The 20,237-nt window shown below is 56.9% G+C and overlaps 2 protein-coding genes across 2 annotated transcripts in view; both read right to left on the bottom strand.

Moving 5' to 3' along the window:
- CLUH (CLUH binding protein of NUMT mRNA) overlaps nucleotides 1-774 on the bottom strand; it is a 32,514-nt gene extending 31,740 nt beyond the window's left edge. The window contains exon 1 of the mRNA XM_014255017.2: nucleotides 665-774. Within this exon, the coding sequence (XP_014110492.2) occupies nucleotides 665-758 (94 nt within the window). The 5' untranslated portion in view covers nucleotides 759-774. The remainder of the gene's footprint in view (nucleotides 1-664) is intronic.
- A 4,338-nt stretch (nucleotides 775-5,112) lies between these two features.
- CCDC92B (coiled-coil domain containing 92B) lies at nucleotides 5,113-17,206 on the bottom strand. Its single transcript, XM_005525907.2, has 4 exons — nucleotides 17,119-17,206; nucleotides 12,344-12,497; nucleotides 10,195-10,242; nucleotides 5,113-8,636 (listed from the first exon to the last, which is right to left on the bottom strand). The coding sequence occupies exons 1-4, from the start codon at nucleotides 17,161-17,163 to the stop codon at nucleotides 7,981-7,983; spliced, it is 903 nt and encodes a 300-aa protein (XP_005525964.2). The 5' UTR covers nucleotides 17,164-17,206; the 3' UTR covers nucleotides 5,113-7,980.
- Between the last annotated feature and the right edge of the window lie 3,031 nt (nucleotides 17,207-20,237).

Genomic DNA, 20,237 nt, shown 5'->3' with positions numbered 1-20,237 from the left:
GCCCGCGGCCGCCCGGGAACGGCCCCGCGGCCCACGGGAACGGCTCCCGGGACCGGCCCCGCGGGCCGGGCACGGGCGCTCCTGGCCTGGGCCCCCCCGCGGCCGCGCGGTGGAGCGGCCCCATGAAGGTGACCTTCACCGGGCCCGGGGCTCCCTCTCCGCCGGGACGGGCCCGCCCAGGCCCGGGGCGCCGCTTGACCCCGTGGCTCCCCCGGGCCCCGGCCCCGGCTCGGCCCCGCTGCGGCTCGGGAGGGCACCCGAAATCGCGCGGCCCGGCCCCGTGCGGCCTCCGGCCTCGGCACCCAGCGCAGCCGCGGGATTGCGAGGAGCCTTCCCGAGGCACGGCGGGGGCGCTGGGCCCCAGCACGCCTGTCCCGCAGGAACTGAGCCCCCCCGGGCCGTGGGCGCGGGAGCACGGCCCCGTGGCGGGGCGCACCCGGGCCGCTCCGCCGGGCTGTCCCCGGGCGGGACGAGCCGCCCGGTTTGCCAGGACCGCCCCGGGTACCCACCGCAGCCCCAGCCCCGCTCCCGCAGACCTCCGGGACCTTTCCGGCGGGCTCCAAGAGCCCCGGCGCCGGAGAGTGAACGGTGGGTTTGCACCGCTGGGACGGGCATCCTCGGGACGAGCATCCCCAGCGCCGCAGGCCCCGGCCCGGTCCCTTACCGGGGCGCTGCTGCGTGTCGGCGGGCCGGCTGGCGCGGGGTGCCGGGTGCTGCTGCTCGGCGCCCTGCGCGGCCGGCACGGCGGCCGGCGGCATCTCGCCCGCTCGGATGACCATGGGCCCGCGAAGGACAGCGCCGTCCGCCCGCCCCACGTGGTGCGGCCCCGCCGCCGCTACGGCGCCCGCCAAGGCCCAACCCCCGCCCGCCCGCAACGCCTTAAAGAGGCCGCGCCCGCCCGGGCCCGGCCCGCCCGGCTCCACGGGTACGACCCAGGGAGAGCCCCCCCAAACCCCGGGGAAGCCACCGGCCGCCTGCGTCCTTCCCGGAGGTCGCCGGGATGACGCCGCGCCGGTCGAGCCGGGAGCGGCGTGTGCCGGCCCCGTGGAGCCCGGCACGGTGGCACGGGCGGAGCGGGGCTGCCCCGCACGGAGCCCCGGCCGCCCCTGCGGCAGAAGGGAGCGGGGCACGGTTCGGGACGGAACGGAGCCGCAGCCCCACTGCCCTGCCGTGGGCACGGACACTCTCTCATAGTGCAGGCTGCTCCAAGCCCCGTTGGTACCGAGCTGGTTCCATTTCTTGAAACCGCAGCCGTGGGGGAAAATGTTGGGAAAATCTTTAATTGTAGCAAATAATGGTTGATGATAGGTTAAAAACCCCAGTAAAACCCAGCCAAAAAACTCCAATCAAAACAAAACAAAAATTCAAACCGAACAAACTTTCTTAAGAAAGGATGTTCTTTAATGTTTGATCTTTGTAACTTTCAAGCCTAATCAAAAAGCAGGGATATTTAATCCATTAAACAGATAGGAGCTAAGAAGCAAGCTGTAAGTGATGTCCATGTGTTAGAAAAACAGTTTAGAGCTTGACATGATTCAGTGATCTAAGACCTGGGGGAAGAGGTTAACGACTTGGGAGGAAGGATGTTACCACTAATAATGGGCACAAAGAGTGCAGAATTTATGGGCCACAAGGACATTTAGCATGACTCCCAAGATAAGGAATAACTAATAAAACTAACACAGTCATTGTGCTGAAATCAGCTCCAAATGGGTAAAACGTAATTCTGGCGAGTGAGGGGTGGGGTGTCCATGGCCATCAACCCACAGACCACTGATGCTAGAAATCAACTGACCCAAAAGAAGAGAACAACTAATCAGCATGGGAAGTGGAGAACCATTAACCAATAAAGAATACTAATTAATAAGGGAACTTGTAGCCAATGAACACTAATTCCTTTGTTAAAATGTATAAATTGTTAAAAGTTTTGATAATTGCCATATACATGGTAGGTGGAACAATCCCCCATGTACCCAGTGCTGAATAATGTCAACTTTCTAACTGAATAAACTGATTGAAGAATTTATTTCCTGTTTCTCTGTGTCACTGTCCAATCTAGCCTTGAATGCTTCCAAGAATGGGGCAGCCACAGCTTCTCTGGGCAACCTGTGCCAGGCCCTCCCCACCCTCACAAGGAAGAATCTTCCCAATTTCCCATGTAACCCTGGCCTCTGGCAGCGGGAAGCCATTCCCCCTTGTCCCCACACTCCAGATCCTGATAATGATCCCTCCATCTAACTGCAGGCCCCTGTAAGAATTGGGGTGTCACTCTGAGGACTCCCCAGAGCTCTGGGAGAGTTCTGGGGGAGTGAGGTAGGAGCCAGTCCTGGGATGGAGACAGAGATGCTTCTGGTTTGTGGCTAGAGGTCCTGCATTCTGCGGTAGGACAGTACCACCCTCTGCAGATTTCAGTCTCTTTATTAAGAAAAAGGCATATTACAACAGCTTCTAAAGTATAGCTCCATACTCTAGTCTCTGGGTGTTAACACATTTTGAAAAGCACTTGGTTAAAAAGCAAAGTCAACATGAATATCATCCTGGCAAATAATGGTGACATGTAGCAAAATGAACATTCAAATAAAGCAGAGCAGTGTCAAACCTTTGGCATCTGTCCCTCTGCGGCAGCACTCCCCAGCACGAGGCACAGGCGTTTATTGTTCTCACTGAGCTTTGTCAACTCAGCCAAGGACAATATTTTTCCTCCAACAAAACCACAGCTGCTCTGGGACCAGGGAAGCTGAGACCAGAAGTGCTGCTCCCCCATCCCTCTGCCAGAGCCCTCCCAGGGGTCTCAGCACGGTTCTGGCCAGGCAGAGGTGATGTCCCCACCCCAGTGGGGTGACAGTGACTTTGAAACATACAGACAGTGCTCGTCCCTGCAGGGCCCAGGGGGCTGCAGCTCAGTGCTGTACCCACAGCCCTTGGGCAGAAAGGGTCTGCTGCTTCAGACATGCAAAGATTTGGGGCATTCCCAGGGCCTGATAGTATAATTTCTGTGATAATTGCAACAACAGGAAAGGGGAGCTTTCTTGGAAGCTGCAAGATGACTAAAATCTATTGGGAAGAGCCAGCAGGCATAACCACACCCTGGCCAGGGAGGACCAGGCACCGTCTGGGTGTGGGTTGGGTGCACCTCTCACACTCCTGCAGCTTCGCTCCCCAATTCCTGCCTGAAGGTGCGAGGAGAGGGAGGGTGAGATGAAGGAATCAGATGTGGTGGCAGTACCGAGTGTCATCCTCCATGTCCTGCCCAGAGGCACCATCCCTTCATGGGACAGCAGTGTCCCTGCAGGGCCAGAGCTGGCAAGGAGGACACAGAAGCAGAAATGGATCCCTGGGGAGCAAAGGGCAGCTCTGACGGTGAGGGGACACGGTGCTTTGATCCTTGTGCTTTAACAGGCCATGGTGTCTGCTGGCTCCTCCACAGCTGCTGTGCTCATCGATCCTGAGCTCCTCCTGCTCACCCAGCCCAGCACTCCAGCACTGCTGATCTTATCTACAGATCTTGGATGCCTGCATGAGGCAACCCAGAGGCATAAGGGAGTTCTCTCCCATCCTGTTGCACTCCCTGTAGGACTTGGCAGCCAGGTGCTGACAGTGCAAGAGGGTGACAAGAACAGGTGTGCACCAAGGAGTCACCACAGCTAGACTGGCTCATCAGGGCTGCTGGGACGTGAGGGCTGGTGTTCTAGGAAAAAGGAAGGATGATGTGGCTTCCTTGGGGCAGCAGGAGCTAGTTCACAAGGCTGTACACAAGGACTCTGAAAGGTTCACCAAACCCCCAAAAATTTAAGTCCCTCGTGCTGCTGATTTACCTTCCTAGTGTGGAGAGCTTGGGGAGAACTTGGGAAAAGCAGAGCAATCCCTTCACACTGCTGGCTCCAGCTGCTTCAGGCTGGATGAAGTTTCTAGCTGTGTCACTGCCACCTCTCCTGTGCAGCCAGGAAAGAGCCGCCCTCAGTCCCTCCAGAGCACCCATCAGCTGAGCCATGAACCTGCCTTTGCTTGCAATTCACAGAAAGCTTCCCCCTGGGAAGCAGCAGGGCCTGGCCCCAGTTCAGACTGTCTCAGCACAAAGCCATGCAGCAGTGGGAAGGCTGGGAACCTAGTGGGGATGGGAAGGACATGGCTGGGAGTGCTTAAATTAGCCCCAGCAAACACATTCAGAAAATATGGCTTTTTAGTTAACGGGGTCAAGAAGGAAAACACCCCATTGCCAGGACTGTCTCTGCCACAGTGAGTGCAGCGGGTGCATCTTCCCCCATCCACTGCTCACCTCACACCTGCTGCAAGGTGCATTTGAGACATCACTTTCTTAGATAGCATTAGGAAAAATAATAATAATAGGAAAAGAGATATTAGCAAACCAAACACATGACATCCATAAGCCTCTGCAGAGCTACAGAGTGAAAGGAGGTGCAGAGGAGAGGAGCCCGGCTGTTAGTCTGTAGACAGACTCTCAGCACGTGGTGGTTTACACACACAAGACGTTGTTAAACAACCGAGCATTATTGCTATGCTTCCATTTCCAGTCTAATCATTAAGCTTTACAAGTCAACATCAAACACTGCCTGTTCCATCCTGAGCACGTTGGTGCTGGCGGTTGCACTCCTGTCTGTGCTGTCAGGTAGGAGCTGTGTGTGCCCTTTGGATTCCCGAGGAGCGCAGAGCACGCACTAAACGCACCCACAGATCCCTGTTACACCTTTCGGGTTAAGGGCTAGCTTACAGTGCAAGAGGGGAGCCTATGACAGCTCCCCACTCCAGGAGGGGAGGGCAGGCCCTGCCTGGGCCCCAGCGGCTCTCAGGCTCCCAGTGGCTCCAGCAGCCCTCTCAGTAAAAAATAGGAATACTGTCTTTTTGATTTTTTTTATCATTTTGATCTCTTTGATCATTTTATATAAATACAAAGATTAAAATAGTTTATCTCAACATTATTTCTATTACAATCATACAGTGTTTTCCCTTCAAAACAAGTGCATGTATGTGTGTGTGTGTGTGTGTATATATATATATATATATATGTAAGTGTATATATAGTATCTCTAGAGCTTCCCTCCCCCCCCAGAAAAGCAGCAGTGACTGAAGCAGGTACAGCACGCAGGAGCTGATCCTTCCTGCTCCAAGGCAAATGTGCCCAAGGAAAAGTGCAGGGCTCACCCTGACGACTCATTTCCAAGCACATTACATTGGCATGAAGGGGGGAACTGGGGTGCTCACTCTCCATCCCTCTGGGAACCCCCCTGGCTGCAAGAGGCTCTGCCTGCTCAGCCCGGGGCTCCAGACCTGCCCGGCTGCCTGCCTGCACCAGGAGCACCTGGGGTGGGACAGGCATGGGGGACTGGGAATGAGATCAACTCATTGAGCAAGCTGCTAATTACTGGTGGAGAGGAAAGGGCCCTGAAGCTCAGACAGAGCTGCTTCATTTACATACTAGGCACTACGGATGATGATTGCTAGGAAGGTATTTACATAGGAGAAGGATCATACTCCTCCCTCCACTTTTCAATGCTCAGGTCAGTCATAAACACCATGATCTCATGAAGGTTTGTAATAAAAATGCAACATACTGTGTCTATCAGGATTGTCTGGGAAGGATGGGAAACAGCTGTGCACACCACAGCTGCAGCAACAGCCAAGCACACAGGGACAGGCATTGCCTCTTTCATCCTAACAGAGCAGAGACAAATCCGCAAGCAGAACCTCTCAGAACCTGAGAGAAACAGCAATTTCCAGAGGTCGGTTGCACCTCCAGGGCATGACACGCCTGGAACTGTGATGCTGGAACCCTGGGGCTGCTCGTGGACAACACTAGACAAATCTCCCATTGCTGCCCCTGTGGGTGGGTGACAGCAGGGCCCAGCACACCCAGCTCCCCCTGGAGCTGGGGCTTGGCAGAGCCTGACTGGATCACTGTGCCGAGGGAAACAGGCAGGAAGCATTCTGCTGGGGAGCTCAGGACTTTTCTCCCTCATGCACTGTTCTCAGTGCTCAGAGCCCAGCCAGGCATTACCAGAGCCCCCTGTGCTGCCCTGCACCTGCCGAACCTCCACAGACAACCTGGGCATGTGGAGCTCTGCAGCCACGGCTGTGAGCACCCTGCCGGGGCTCCCTGCAGCCTCCCACAGCTGGCACAGTCTGGGAGGACAGCTGGGGGCTCGTGGGGGCCCTGCACTTCTGAGACAGCAGCTCCAGATACCTCAGGGACTGCAAAAATTTCCCACTAGAGCTTTTGTGCCACAGGAGCTGCACACCTTGGCTTGGCTTCAAGCCAGGCTGCTGCAGGAGCACTGTGAGGGGGACCCTGCCCAGCGTGGCTTTGCTGGGCTCTTTCCCAAACCCAGGGGTGTGTTAGGGACCACGGGAGCAGCTGGGGAGTCCCAACCCGCAGGGGTGCCCTGGGAGAGCAAGAGGGGTCTTGCCCTCTAAAGCCTGACGAGTAACATAACAGCCAAAGGAAAGGTACAAAAAGCAGCTGATTTCTGCCCTGCTAGTGCAGCTCATATGCTTTGGGGCTCTTTTACCAAAGAGCTGGCTTGGCGACTGCTGCTGTGAATCTCATAAAGCATTTTAATACAGTATATAAATATTGAACTACAAAAATAGACAGCTCTGACTGCACGGGCACATTGAGGGTGGGTACGGGCTAGCCAAGTCTCCCTAGTCTATGAGGGTGATGTCTTTCAAGAGGTTTCAAACTGAATTGGAAGGAAATCAGGTCTGACCTCACCCTGCAGCTCCCTCCTGCCCACGCCAGCCGCGGAGGCAGTGAGGGTCCTGCGGGAGGCTGCTGCCCACCAGCCGGGCAGGGCGCTGGCTGCAGGCAGGGGCCGAGTCCCGGCTGGGCCAGCCAGGCTGGCAGCCCACATGCCAGGGTGAAACCTGCCCTTTGGCTTGCCCTGAGCAGCACAGGTCCGGCAGCACCAGAGCAGAAAGACCTTTGCCCTGCCTGGCCGCCAGAGCCTTCCCCTCCTAATGGTGTTTCACAACACCCAGGGAGGGGATTGTAAAGCTGACAGTTTGGTTGGAAATGGGGCAAGGCAGCTCTGTATGGCCGCTGTGCTGGCAAGGATGGGAGGCAATGGGGGAGGACTGGGGGCTGCTCAGCCCTCAGCAGCAAACCCAGACCTGACTGTGGATCTGACTGAGAACCAAAATGCTGGTGCCAAGGAGAGCCCTGTGCAGGGGGCACAGGATGCAGCCCTGCTCCAGCAGCACACGGAGCCCGGCTGCAGCGGCGGAGGAGCCAGGGGGTGTCCAGCAGGACCGCCAATCTCGGCTCTTTTCCAGCTGCCTTGTCCAAGTCCTGCATGCAAACGTGATGAGGAAGAAATCCACGTTGGAGACAGCCAAACTGCTGCACAGGGGAATGTGGGATAGGGCCTGGCCAGCACAGCAGCACTGTCCTTGTGGAAGGGGGTCCCTCCGTCACCCACAGGATCGACCTCGTTCAGCTGCCTGCATTCTGGAGAACCTTCCTGGTGATGTCCTGGGCCCTCTCCAGTGCCTGGTGCCGGTGATGGTCTGGGCTGGAGGCCAGGCTGAGCTCGTCCCACGGTTCCAAGTCTTGTGCGGCACAGCCTGGTGTTGCTGCATGCCACCTCCCAGCACCCGGGCCAGGGAAAGCAACCCGGCGCCCACTCTGAGGGCAGCAGGAGGACGAAGATCTCACTTCAAAATGAGATCTATCTCTCTTTCTTTCCTTGCAAGCTCCGGACAGGCGCTCAGACATGTCCCCTTCACAGCGCGGGTGCCGGATGCTCCCCTGTCCCGCAGCATTGTCGGTAACGTCCCCGGGCCAGCTATTTCGGGCAGAGGAATCCTCCCTGGCTGCCGGTGGGTGGGAGGTGCGTGCAGGGCTCCGCTTTCGGCTGCCCCTTCCCCTCCGTAGGGCACGGGGGAAAGAGTCGGCCGGCGCCCGCCCGCTGCCACCGGGCTCAGGCCTTTCCGGCCGGTCGGCCCACGCCGTCCCCTCGCCGCCTACTCCTGGGCCCGGGGGGCACCGTGGGCACCGGACCCCTGCCTCTTGCTGGGCTCGCCCTTGGCCGACCTGGCCCTGGCCGCCGGCTCCTGCGGGGGCTGCCGGGGGCCCCGCTGGCCCCGGGAGGCCGCGGCGGCGCCGGCCGAGGAGCGGGCCGGGCCGGGGGGCTCCGGCGGCGGGCGCTGCGGGCCGTGCGGCCGCGGCGTGTACAGGAACAGCGCTGGGTCGGGCATGGCATCGTGCTCCTCCTGCGCGGGGTCCCTGCACCGGCCGCCGTCTCCGGGCGGGCGCCGGGCGGGCGCCCTGAGGCCGCGGCGCCGGGGCCGGGACTCGGCCGGGGGCTGCTCAGGGGGCGGACGCCCGCCTGCCCGGGGGCCCGGCAGCCGCTGGGCCGTGGCGTGCAGCTGCAGCGAGAGGTAGGCGGCCGCCTCCGTCTGCTTCTGCAGCTCGGTGTCGAGGATGGTGACGCGGTGGCTCCTGCGCTTCAGCTCCTCCAGGAACCGGCGCTCCTTGCTGCGGAGGCTGGAGCGCAGCGCAGCCACCAGCGTCTCCTTGTGCTGCAGCTCCTTGCGCAGCTCCAGGTTGTCCTTCTCCTTCTCCTGCAGCTGGGCCTCCATCGCCCGGCACTTCTCCTCCAGCTCGCGGTCCAGGACATCTGTGGGTCAAGGCACAGAGGGGTCAGGAGGGGGAGCTCGGCCCCACTGCTCCTGGCAGGGCCCCACACGCTCCCAACAGGGACGCGGCTGCTGACCGCTGCATGGTGCCAGCCTGTCCCAGCAGTGCCATTGAGGCTGCTCGGGTGCTGTTGGGATCCAGTACTCCCTGTGAGCTGCCCGGGCATGGGCTCACTGCCAGCGCAGGCACAGGAACCCTGGCACAGGCCGCTGGCAGGGCGCCGTGTGTTAACACCCAAATGCGGGGTGAAAGCAAAAGGCAGTTTCGGTGGAGGATGTTGTTGCCATGGAACCTGCTGCCTCTACCTTGATGCAGTTTTAAAATTTCCCTAGGTAAGTGGTTTTTCACCCTAAACGTGACTTTGAATGTGTGCAGGGGGAGTGCACGAGCTGGGACAGAAAAGGAAATGGTGCAGTGAAACCACCAGCCCAACTTTGGAGGAACTTTTGGCCTCAAGCCCCGGGACTCCAAAGCCTGGTTAGTCAGGATGGAGATGCTAATCCAGGATTACAGAGGAGTTGGGCTGTGCTCAGCAGAGAAGGAGCCTCCATCCCGGGAGGGGGGAGCGGGTTCTGGGGAATGCTGTCCTGGGCATGATGGCCAGGCAGCTTGGGGAATTCAGAGCTTGGGGTTGTGGGGCCAAGCCCAGTGGGCAGCCCTGACCCCAGCCCTGGCTGCCTGCTCCAGCACCAGCCCTTGAGAGGGTGCAGGCTGGCACCTGCCCACGCTCCCTGGCCTGCCCAGGCCTGCTCCCATCCTCTGCAGTAATCTGCTTTTTATGATGTGATTGGCAGCTACTTACAGCCTCAGCTCCTCAGTGTTTCTGCAGCTTTATAATGAGGTCTTAGGGAGGCAGTTGCAGGCAGTAATTATTGCATGAATGGCATTAGAAGAGCAATCATTTGATGGCATCGTAAATGAGGTGCTGCCCCATAAACGTGGCAAAGTGATTGTGCAGCTCTAATAGGCTGAAGGATGGGCAGGCACCTGGAGGAGACTGGCTGCATTGTGGCTGGTGACACCTCGATGGCACCTCGTGGGCTGGGCAAGAGGCCCTCTGCCAGCAAAGCCCACGGGTGCAGAGAAGGGACCCCTGGCTCCATGGGAGGGGCTGGGAGTTTGGAATTCTCATGGAACCAGCCATGGCACTGTGTGAGGGTGCCAAGGGCGGGGACCCCGCTGGCTCCGGTGAGAGCAACCCACACCCACACAGGGACCGGCTGCCCTGGCACTGAGGACAGAGCACAGGCTGGGCCTTGGTGCCAGGGGCCGTGCCCAGGCAGCGCCAGGGAGGAGTTTCAGAGCGAGAGGAGCTCACAGAGCTCACAGAGCAGCCTCTGCTGGCCGCAGGGCTCCCGGACATCACCAGCATTCATTGGGCTGCCAGCAGGCTGTGCACGCTGCCTTCCCAGTCCCACCCTCAGCCCCCCTGCCCCGACAGGCAGGGTCCACGTCCCCTCCCTGCAGCCCTGATGGGTCCCCTCTGGCCGCACCCACACCTGCTCCCCCTTCTCTTGTGACCAAAGCTGTGCTCTTACCTTGCTGGCGGGCCTCCATCTCTTTCATTTCCAGGTCATGGGTGAGCTCTGGAAGAGAAATTCAACAGGACTGAGGAGGAGCATCCCGTCCATTCTGTGTTCCCCATGTCTTCCTCCGCTCCCTTTGAGGCACTGGACATCACTGTGGCTGCAGTGCTATCTCTGCCCAGCCCACATGGGAGTGTGGCCACCTGAGAGCAGCAGCCACAGGCTAAGCTAAAAATAGGCAATTCTGGCAAATTAAGCAGCCTCATGGCCAAGACATTGTCTGCAGGAGGTTCTGCTCCTCTGACAATGTCTTTCCTTTTTCTATGAGAGCCGCTGAACCGTTTTTAGTGCTTTAAACCAGGACAAAGAGCAGAGCAATGGATCGCAAATAGACCAAAGTGTAAGCTGTCACCCAAAGCATTTCGTAATTTACTGCTCCAGGCTGATCGCTGCCTCTGCACATGACGCAAGCAGGGTCAGCCTTGTCCCAGCAGTGTGCCTGCAGAAGGATGCTGCCCTGCTCCAGGGCAACGTGGAGCTTCCAAATCCCTTCCAAATCTCAAAAGCTGCAGCACCTACCTACCTGCTCAGCCCCAACATGCTGCCTCCTCTCTGCTGCTCTTTGCCTGCCTGCTGTCTAGCCCCAGGCTACAGCACCAGGTCACAAGGGGCAGCTCAGGGACCTTCTGGAGTTCACTTTACCCTGCACTCTTACAGACAGTCCATTTTGAATTAATTATCACAGCCCTCCCCACCACTAACAGCCCTGAGCAGAGGAAGAGAGTGGCAACAGGGGCATTCAGCTGTTTGGAGGCTATTTTTCCCCCTGAAAATGAGTTAAAATGGTTAATCTTTGCCCTACATTTTTCTTTTAATCTGCTTTTGTGTTGACTCTAATCCTCATCACTGCCATCCTTCTGAAACAGAATGCTTGGCTCAGGCTGCTCTGCCCGTCTGTCTTGGAAAACAAATCTAGTGAGAAGGCAGAAGTACCTGAGAATGTAATGCAGTTTCTGGAAAGTGTTCAGCACTCTCAACTGCCCTGGTGGGAATCAATGGCCATTGTGCTATTTTTCTGAAGCTAAAATAATAGGTTTGGAGTCTCAGATATATTTCAAATGAAAGCCAAAGCAGTTGCCTATTTCCAAAGACATCATCCTGCTGAGCAAGTGCAGGAATGATGCACAGCCTGGGGTCCCAGATTCTGTGCTGGAGCCAGGCAGCTGGTACTGATTTGCTTCAGTACCATCCTCATGACTCCTGAGGGGCAGCTGAGAACCACCTCTGTGGCAGGGAGAGCCTTTCCCACAGGGAAAGGCTCAGAGAGATCAGGGGGATAGTGAAAATGTTGGAAACAACAGTGCCAGGGCAGCAGGCAAGGCTCCACAGGGCCACAGTGGGGAAAAATTGACTTATAGACTCTACTCTCCTCCTGCAAACAGCCCCCCAGATAATGACACTCACATGTCAGCAAAGTCTGCTTAAAACTACCCAGGGGTTGCCCCCATCACTCCTGGCAGAATCACAGCCTCACCCAGGAGGACAGGACCATGGTCAGATACAGCTGTCCTTGGGTCATACTGGGAAGAGGAGATCACCCTTGCAGCGGGCTCATTTCAGCCCGCGGGGACAGACTCCCCAAGTTTGATTTGGACAGGAGACCCCCACTGTTTTGCCTGCCTGAAGAGGCCATAGATGAAACCATTAAAACAATGAAACAGAACAGCAAAAGCTCAGAAAGGATAGGGAAAAAGAGCCAATTTTATCAGTGCAGACATTTCTTTGTTTCTCAGGAACCTGGGAGAATGAGAGCCTGGAAGACAAGGAGTAATTAGCTATGGCTGAATTATTGATGACAGCAGCAGCACAAGTTGGAATGAGTTTCAGTGGTGGCAGAAGGCTGGGCACCCGTCACTGCTGCAGGGGTGGCTGGAGGGGAGTGTGACACTGCTGCAGCACAGTGGGGGATAGCTGTGCACCCCAGAGCCACAGCCAGGCAGGGCCCTGAGCCTGTGCTGCAGCCTGGCCCTCGCCTTCTCTGCATCTTGCCGAGCACCTGTGTGAGCAGCCTGGCGTGCTTTCCTGCTTTCATGGAGCTTTCCTGCCCAAGGTGCTCCATGAGCAGTGAGCTCCCACACGCTGTGGCCACCCCATCGCTCACCTGAGCAGTGCTTCTGCAACCGGAGGATCTCCAGGTGCAGGTCATGGAGCAGCTCCATCTGCTCCTTCTTCAGGAAAGCGATGTGCCGCTGCACGCTCTGGATCTGGTGCTCCAGGGACACGGTCTCCATCGCAACCAAATTCACGGTCCAGGCCTGCAGGGAGTGGAGATGGCTGGTGATCAAACGTGCAGCAGTGTGCTGGGCTTGCAAGCCCCAGCCCGTTGTGAAGGGCAGAGCCTGTGGTGGAGGGTGGTGCCTTCTCTCCTCGACCCTCTCCATGGGTACTGTGGCTATGGGCAAAGCAGCCCTGCTCAGCTGATCCCCAGGGAATGGCATCAGCCCTCTCACCTTCCAGTGCCTCTGAGGCCGGCTCCTGTCCTGCCTGCTCTGAGACTGCACAGGCAGAAAATCTTGCTGCATGAACCCTGGCATCATAGCATGCATGTCTGTTCTGAATCTGGCCCTAGGAAATATTTTATCACTGAGTAGGATGCATCTGGGACAGGATTTCTCCCCGTCGTTCCCAGGTGGGAGGTGTACCAGAGACGATTTTGGCTCTCACTTGACAAGCCCCACATTACACAGCAGCAACTGCAGCGAGCGATCCAGCACATGAAAAATACAATATGCCCTGTCTAACCCGATCAGCACTGCATGGTTAGGAGAGTCATGTTGTCTTCCAGGAGGAGGAACATCTTCCCTGGTAATTTGCCTGGCAGCCGAGCTGGGCTAGGGGTCCATGCCCACGTCATCAATGGCCTCGGCAAGGCAGCTGCAAAAGCTGCCCACCTGTGCTGCTGCACAGAGAGATAAAAATAACCCCTGAAAGAGCCCTTTATCCCAGGAATCTGTCCTTGCTCCCTACACACAGCTCAGGAGGGCAGCTGCAGCAAATCAAGGTAACCTGGCAGTGCTGGGTGAGTGGCTGGACTCAATGACCTGAGAGGTCTTTCCAATCTAAATGATTTTGTGGGGAGATGCTGTGCCACAAGCCTGTCCCTCGGTAGCTGCTTCCCACATCTGACTTGAGTTTTCTCTGTACAGAAACTGCAGAACCAAAGAAGCACTGTGGCTCACTGTTCCAGCCCCCCTGGCATGATCACACAGGGCATTTTGCAATTCCTGCAACCAGAATGTGTTTAAAATCAATGCCACAGTAAGTGGTCTTGGCAGTGCCCCAAGGTCAAAGCTTTGTTCCTGCCCAGGGCTCTGCAGATTTGTGACAACGTCTCCACGGGGGGGCAGGCTGGTTGGGAACAGCTGAGCACCCAACTTGCTGGTAAGGAAATGATCCCAAGTGCATTGTCCTGTAGTTGTACTTATGGAAGGTGTAAAATCCAGCAGTGCCAGAGGGCTGGGGCTGGCCAGGCCATCCTCTTTGGAGGGCCATATGTCCTGGTGCCAGTGCAAGAGTTCTTGGAGTTACCTGGTGTCTGCCAGAGACCAGAAATGCAAACCACACCACAGGTACATCTTCCTGCCAGCCCTGGCTGTGATGGGCTGAACTTCTTGATAGGAGTTGTGGTACCTCATCTCAGGAAACACCAGAAAGTAGGTTGGCCAAAGCCCAGGGGACATGTACTGCTATTTTCAAGTACTCTGTTCTGTCTAGTGAAATGTCTTTAGTAGAAATGGCTGCAAATTTTCTTTTGAACTTTCCCTTCTCCCCTTAAGTAGGAAATGGCTCTTTTTTTTAACCAATGAAAATGTTTTCCTTTAAAAATAGTTGATAGATTTCAAGCCTCAAAGAAAGTCAAAGAAAAAAAAATCTGGAACTGAGAACTGTTTGCTGTCTCTGATTTGGAAGCAAAGAGTCTTCATAATTTTCCTGTGTATGCGGAAAAAGGAGCCTGTCTCCAGAATTGAAACAGGAAATCCTTAGTGGGTTTGAATCAGCTTTGCCTGTCCAACTTTTACAAGCTCTCAGCTTGTGGCAGGAACATCTGAAGTCCCACATGAGGGAGTGAGCACCATGTTCTGTTTAGCCATGAACCTCTCACCAGTACTAAGGGCATGGAGGGAGGCAGGAGTGGTACACAGAGACAAGTAGGGCAGGAGCTGTCTTCATTGGAAATGAGGACAATGCTGGAAACAGCCATGCTGTTGCCCAAGAACACTGATGGGAAGAGCTCTCCAGGGGTCCCGGGGACTCAAGGCTGCTGCTGTTCACCATTTGCAGCCCCATGGGAGGCCCATGTCGTCCCCTCTGCAGGTCACACAGCATTGCCTCATGGGTGATGATGCAAGAGCCAGAGCTGTTAAGGAAGATGCAATCTCATCCTGAGGCTTTGGGAGCATCAGTATTGGAGTGTCTCTGACTTCACTGGAGGGCTGTTAGATGAGCGTTTGCCACCAAGGTGGTGTCCACCTGTTACCCAAAGGGGTTCAGAACCAAACTCTCAACAGCTGGTATCCTCCCTTCATTGCTCCTGAAGGCAAGTGGGATGGCAGCAGCATCCTGAGCCTTTGGTTTGATGTGTGCCTTCTGTCATTTCACACAGTTTGATCCTTGGGCAGTGTTGGGAGTTAATAAGGATTAGCTGCAGCTGCTGGCTGATTTAACACGTACAGGGTCACCACAGCTCCCAGCTGGTAACACCAAAACTCCCTGTGCCGAGGGCTTCAGAACACCCACAGTGGTGATGACCAAAAGTCTGTGCAGTGAACCATGGCAGGAACTTTCACCCTGTGCCACAGACACGAGAGCCAAAGCATGGTGACCGGTGCTGTCCTTCCCACCAGCTGCTCCTGCCCCAGTTGGGTGAGTGTGGCTCCCAAAAGGATGATTGTAGTGCAGCAAATAGGGACATAGTTGGGTGCCCCCACTCTGATCCCTCCCTTGCTGCTGTAGCTGTTACTTCTCCTGTCCAGACTGGTTCTAAGACACCAAGACAACTGGTGGTGGAGGCTCTCACAGTAACCGTGTACTCAGTGATTTTGAAGAGTTACAATTGAGGTTACAAGCCTGGAAAAAAATGTTATTCATAATAAAAGCCAAGAGTAAGTGATAGTAGTCCTCTTTAGCTTGAAGGATGCTCTGTGCCCTGTGCTTCTGAGAGTTGTACATGTGCACACACAGCAGCAAAAGAGACAGCAGTCAGCTGAGCAGTGTGGTTTGCCCCTATTCAGAGGTGACACCTACAGCCGGAGCTGGCCCCTGCTCCCTGCAGAGCTCTGGCTAAACCGTTCTCTCCAGTTTTGGAGACTGGACATCCACGAGTCTTTGCTTCACCACCAAGAGGTTTCAGGAACAAGGTTCCCTTGCTGATCCTCCAAGATTTTGAAGACAGAACTGGGCTCAGTCCCCTCCAGTTCCCCACATGGAGTGACCGTGGGCATGGTCACAACTGCTGAGCCTTCCTGTGCTGCTGCCTCTAAACCACATTTTTTTTCCACACTCCTTGTCCTTTCACTATGCATCCATGACTTTTGACACAAGCATATTGGGAGCCCTGATCTCAGCTGCTTGGTTCAAAGTGCTGGTGGAAAACCCCAGTGAGATTTACAACTTCATCAAATTTATAAAGTTCTTATTTCACAAACCAAAATGACTGAAGCAGCCTCTTGGAGCAGCTACAATGACCAATTCAATTGCAAGTCTACAAAGAGCTGATTTCCTTTGCACAGGCAGGTTGATTGAGAATTTGCTTCCAGGACAAAACTCTGCTTAAGTCTGCTGTTCAATGTAAATCAGAACCCCAAAACTTTGATCCAAGAAAAACCCTCAATCCCAATGATGCATCTGAAAGGGAGACACAGTATTGCATATCCACGGTCCTCTCTACACACACCGTCACACCATGGTCTGGCCCTTATCTGTGTTATTATTATTCCTCATAAATGGCAAATTAGCTGGGAGTCGGAGGGCATGAGGTTTGAGGGAACAGGTCGATAATTTGTTCTGCTGTGGCTGCCACCAACCCCTTCTCCATCACGTTAAAACATACGCAGGAATAAACATTGATATGCGCTAGAAATCCATAGTGCTTGGTATTTACAGCTCTAAGAATATAAACTGTAACAATGCCGCTAAGCCAGTGTATCTTTAAATGTAGGGAAATCAGGCAAGCAGGAAGCTCAGAAACTTGCAGAAGGTCACAGAGGCAGTGGCGATGCCAGGAATGAAAACCAGAGGTGAAATCCCGGCCTTGGAAAAGCCAGTGGGAAACCTTCCCTGATCTCAGCAGAAGCAGAATTACACTTGGAGTACTGTTTGCTATTCATTATCTGTCAGTGTCTATTTACAGATAAAATCGATACAGATGATGATTATAAATTATTGTGTTTCTCACAATTCTTTAAGCACAACCGCCTGAGGAACAGCCCCAGTGAGGCTTGTCAGGGGGCTGTGGATGCTGAAGGCAAGGCCGTGCTCTCTCCTCCCGGCTCCAAGGAATTCGCTATGGATCCAGCTCTGCTCCGGGAGCGGAACCGGGCCATCACCGCCGCTCCGGGCCAGCCCTCCTCCCCGGCGGGGGAGCCCGCGGTGCAGCCCGCACGCTGGGGCTTGGCGGCGGCGCTGCCCGGTCCCGGCGCCGCGCTCCGCAGCAGCCGGCGCGGACGGCAGAGCCCGGCAGGGCTCAGGGGCCGCGGGGGGACCCCGCCGGCGGGGCGGGCACGGGCGCTGCGGCGGGGGAGCGTTCCGGGAGAAGCAACTTCTAGAACCGGCACCGCGGGGCTGCGGGCAACTTCTGCGGGGCAGTGCCCTCAGCCCTGGGACCCCGCCCGCCCCGCGGCCCGGCCCTCGCCCCCGGCCCCGCGGCCGCTGCCTTACCTGGGGGGAGCGGCGGGGCCCCAAGGGGCGCCCGCTGGGCGTCATGGGCGCCGGGCCGGGGCCGGGGCCGCGCCGGCTCCCGCGCTGCCCGCGCTGCCTGCGGCGGCCCCGCCTCGCCCGGCCCGGCCCCGCCGCCCGTAAACAGCGGCAACGTGACCGGAACTGGGGAGCCCCGCCGGGCCGGGCGGCGGCGGCCGCGGGGAGACACCCCCGCCCCGGACCCTCTGCCCCGGGCCCGGGCCGCACCCAACCGCTGCCGGGGTAGCCGCATCGGGAGACCCGCGGTGAAGCGGGGCTCAGCTCCCGGGGACCCTCGGGGCCCCGCTCCCGCTCCCCTAGACTCTCTCTGCAGCTGGGTCCCGCTTCTCGGGGGTCTCGGTGGGGCCGGGGCTCCGCTCCCAGGGACCGTCGCGTCCCCGCTTTCCCTCCCCGGGGAGCCTCGGGCCGCCGCTCCCCGCCGCTGTCCGCGGTGCTGAAGCCCGAGACCGAAGCTGCCCCGGAGGGTCCCGCTCCTGAGCCGCCCGCTCAGCCCCGGGCGCGGGGACCCCCGAGCAGCCCCAGGGGGCCAGAGAGGGGGACTCTGTGTCTGTGGGGAAGGCAGCTGCGTGTGTCCGTGTGTCCCTGCGGAGGCTTCAGAGTCACCGCCACTCGGGGGATGCGAAATCAAAGGGGGGCCGGTACCGGCTGCAGCCGGGAAACGGGTCAATCAAACCAGCGAGCCTTTGGTCAGAGAGATGGTAACAGAGATGATAAAAAAAAACTCGTTTACTCAAGAGGATACTGGTTTTTCATGCCTTTTGTTTATGGTGCCCAGACCAGCTGGGGCTTTACATTCAAGGATGACTCAATCCTTTGCGCCTCTGTTTCGGCAGGGAGGCTGGGATGCGGTGGCCTGTTCCATGCTGCACGGCGGTGACTGCACAGGAAAATGGTAGCGTCCTCCCCGTCAGCTGACAGTCTGCTGATTCCCATTCCCTTAATCCCAAATGTGCCTAGAGAGTGCAGTGGTGCACTCTGATGCTGAATTGTGCTGCCGGCTCCCCGTTAAAACTGCGGCATTCCTGCTTATCCCGGTGTACAACCAGCACACAGAGGAGCTGTAGGGGAGCTCACGGAGTATGGTCTGTGGTATCATTCTGCCATCCCACATCCTTCCCTCTCCTTGAATGCTTCCAGGCTCTGAGTGAGTTTGTGCTCGGATTACAACAGTGCTCCGCAGATCCAGCAAGGGTGTGCTGTGGCCAATAAGCTGCCCCATGCCTGCAGCATACTCCAGGTATGATACCAAAGGTTTGTGATATCTCTGCACAGTAACAGCCAAGGACTGCACCCTCACCTGATGCACAGTGGTGGGGTCCAGCCTGGCCTGTAGTTTCTGGTAGCAGAGAAAGGCTGGGCTTGGTGTTAGGGCTCATCTATGGAGACTAAGTTTAGTTCACATGAAGAAAGAAATTATTTAACCAGGAGAAAAGATGACCAGTGAGGTCTGAAGGTCTGTACATGCACGCCCAAGAAATTTGTTTGCAATAAGTTATCCAGACATCTCCTTGCAGCCCCAGACAGTGCAATGGAGAACTTCAGGGCCTCCCAATGCTCCCTCGGGCATGCCAAGTCCCATGTGGGCCTCCTCTCAACTTCTGTTCTCTGAAAAATGAGTTCTTCTTGAAACAAGAAGTTGTTATGAGGTCACAGATGCCTGTGTGGAGGGGGAGAGCGCAATCTTTCTTGTTCAGAGCAGCACTGTCTTGTGTGGAGCCCCTCTCACCCATTTGTGGCCCTCAGACCAATGCTTGCCAAGGTGTCACTTGTACCTCTCAGGACAGTGTGCCGTGTTTAGGGTGTGTGGATGTTTTTAATGTCTCCTTGTGTCTTCCCCTAACTTGTGTGCTAACTTGAGTAGCAGTGAGCTATAGGCGGGAGGTGGGGGGCAGAGAGAGGGGGAATGTCTTAGTGCATCATGTTTTACAAGGTTTGTACAATTTTCATTGATTTTCCACTGGATAAAAGACAAGCCTGCAAACAGTCAAGGTCAGGCACTCGGGGACAGAGAGCTGCTCTGTAAATGAGGTCATCGCTCCAGGATGCAGCCTGCCGGGAGGGACAGCAGCAGAGCGCCGCGCATCCTCTGCACCCAGCAGGGCACAGGAAATGTCGGCTGCCTCCACAGCGATCACCTGGCAGCCTGGGGTCACTCTGCTGCACATAGGCCGCTCTTTGCCATCACCAGTTCCACAATTAACTGGTTACACTGGCAGCTTTCTTGAGCAGGACATAACGTGGCAGTCCCTTTGCTGGTGCTTCCAGCCACTGTGATGTCCTGCCCTGAATTTATGCTGCAACCCTTTCCCGCTCCCTGCTTGCTCCGAGAGACAGGAGCTCCTTCTCAAACGAGTCTGAGACCCTTCTCAAACGAGCCTCTACAATATAGTGAGGCAAAAATGGCAGGAATACCAATTCAGGAGGAATTGGAGGGTCCCTGCTGCAGCCTCAGACGTATTACTGAGCTCCAGAGACTGTTGGGCAGAGGCTGGCAGCTCTTTGCCTATTCTACCCCTGCTGGGAGACATCTCAGTGCCGTGTGCCTCAGCGAGAGCGCTGGCAGCCCCTGCTCCGGTGCCCCACGGGACAGCGGATGTGGGGAGACCCACCAGGTGCCTCAGCTCCTGGTTCTGCTGCAGCTACGTGGCTTTCCCCCTGGTTCGAGGCTGGTGGAGACTGTGGGGATGCAGGATGGGGAATGTGGGGACGTGAGGATGTAGGTATGGAGTGTGCGGGATGCGGAGACGTGGGATGAGAGATGCGGGAAGCAGACACTGCGGATGGGGCTGCGGGCGGCAGCTCTTCCGAGCGGGGCTGGGCTCCGGCGCTGCCGCTGCTGCTCCGCGCCGGCACTGACCTCTAGTGGCACCGGCCCCGGCCCCGGCGCCAGTGCGGACAGAGGTACCGCCTGCGGTAAGGATAAACGGTACCGGAACCGGCACCGATACAGGCAGCGCCCGCGTGTGGGTGTGTGCGTGTCTGTGTGTGTGTGCGTGTCTGTGTGTGTGTGTCTGTGTGTGTGTGTGTGTCTGTGTGTCTGTGTGTGTGTCTGTGTGTGTGTGTCTGTGTGTGTGTGTGTC

This window comes from Pseudopodoces humilis, chromosome 23 (assembly GCF_049639895.1).
Source record: "Pseudopodoces humilis isolate 2021_Gansu_Grassland_sample_001 chromosome 23, ASM4963989v1, whole genome shotgun sequence".
Lineage (NCBI taxonomy): Eukaryota > Metazoa > Chordata > Aves > Passeriformes > Paridae > Pseudopodoces > Pseudopodoces humilis.
Note: the sequence above shows the minus strand (reverse complement) of the source record. Positions and strands in the feature narration are given on the sequence as shown.

Coding starts and splice junctions, on each gene's coding strand:
- CCDC92B (XM_005525907.2), bottom strand. CDS start 17,163: ATGACGCCCAGCGGGCGCCCCTTGGGGCCCCGCCGCTCCCCCCAG. Junction 12,498..17,118: donor GGCCCCGCCGCTCCCCCCAG/GTAAGGCAGCGG, acceptor CACTCCCTGCAG/GCCTGGACCGTGAATTTGGT. Junction 8,637..10,194: donor GATGGAGGCCCGCCAGCAAG/GTAAGAGCACAG, acceptor CTTGACCCACAG/ATGTCCTGGACCGCGAGCTG.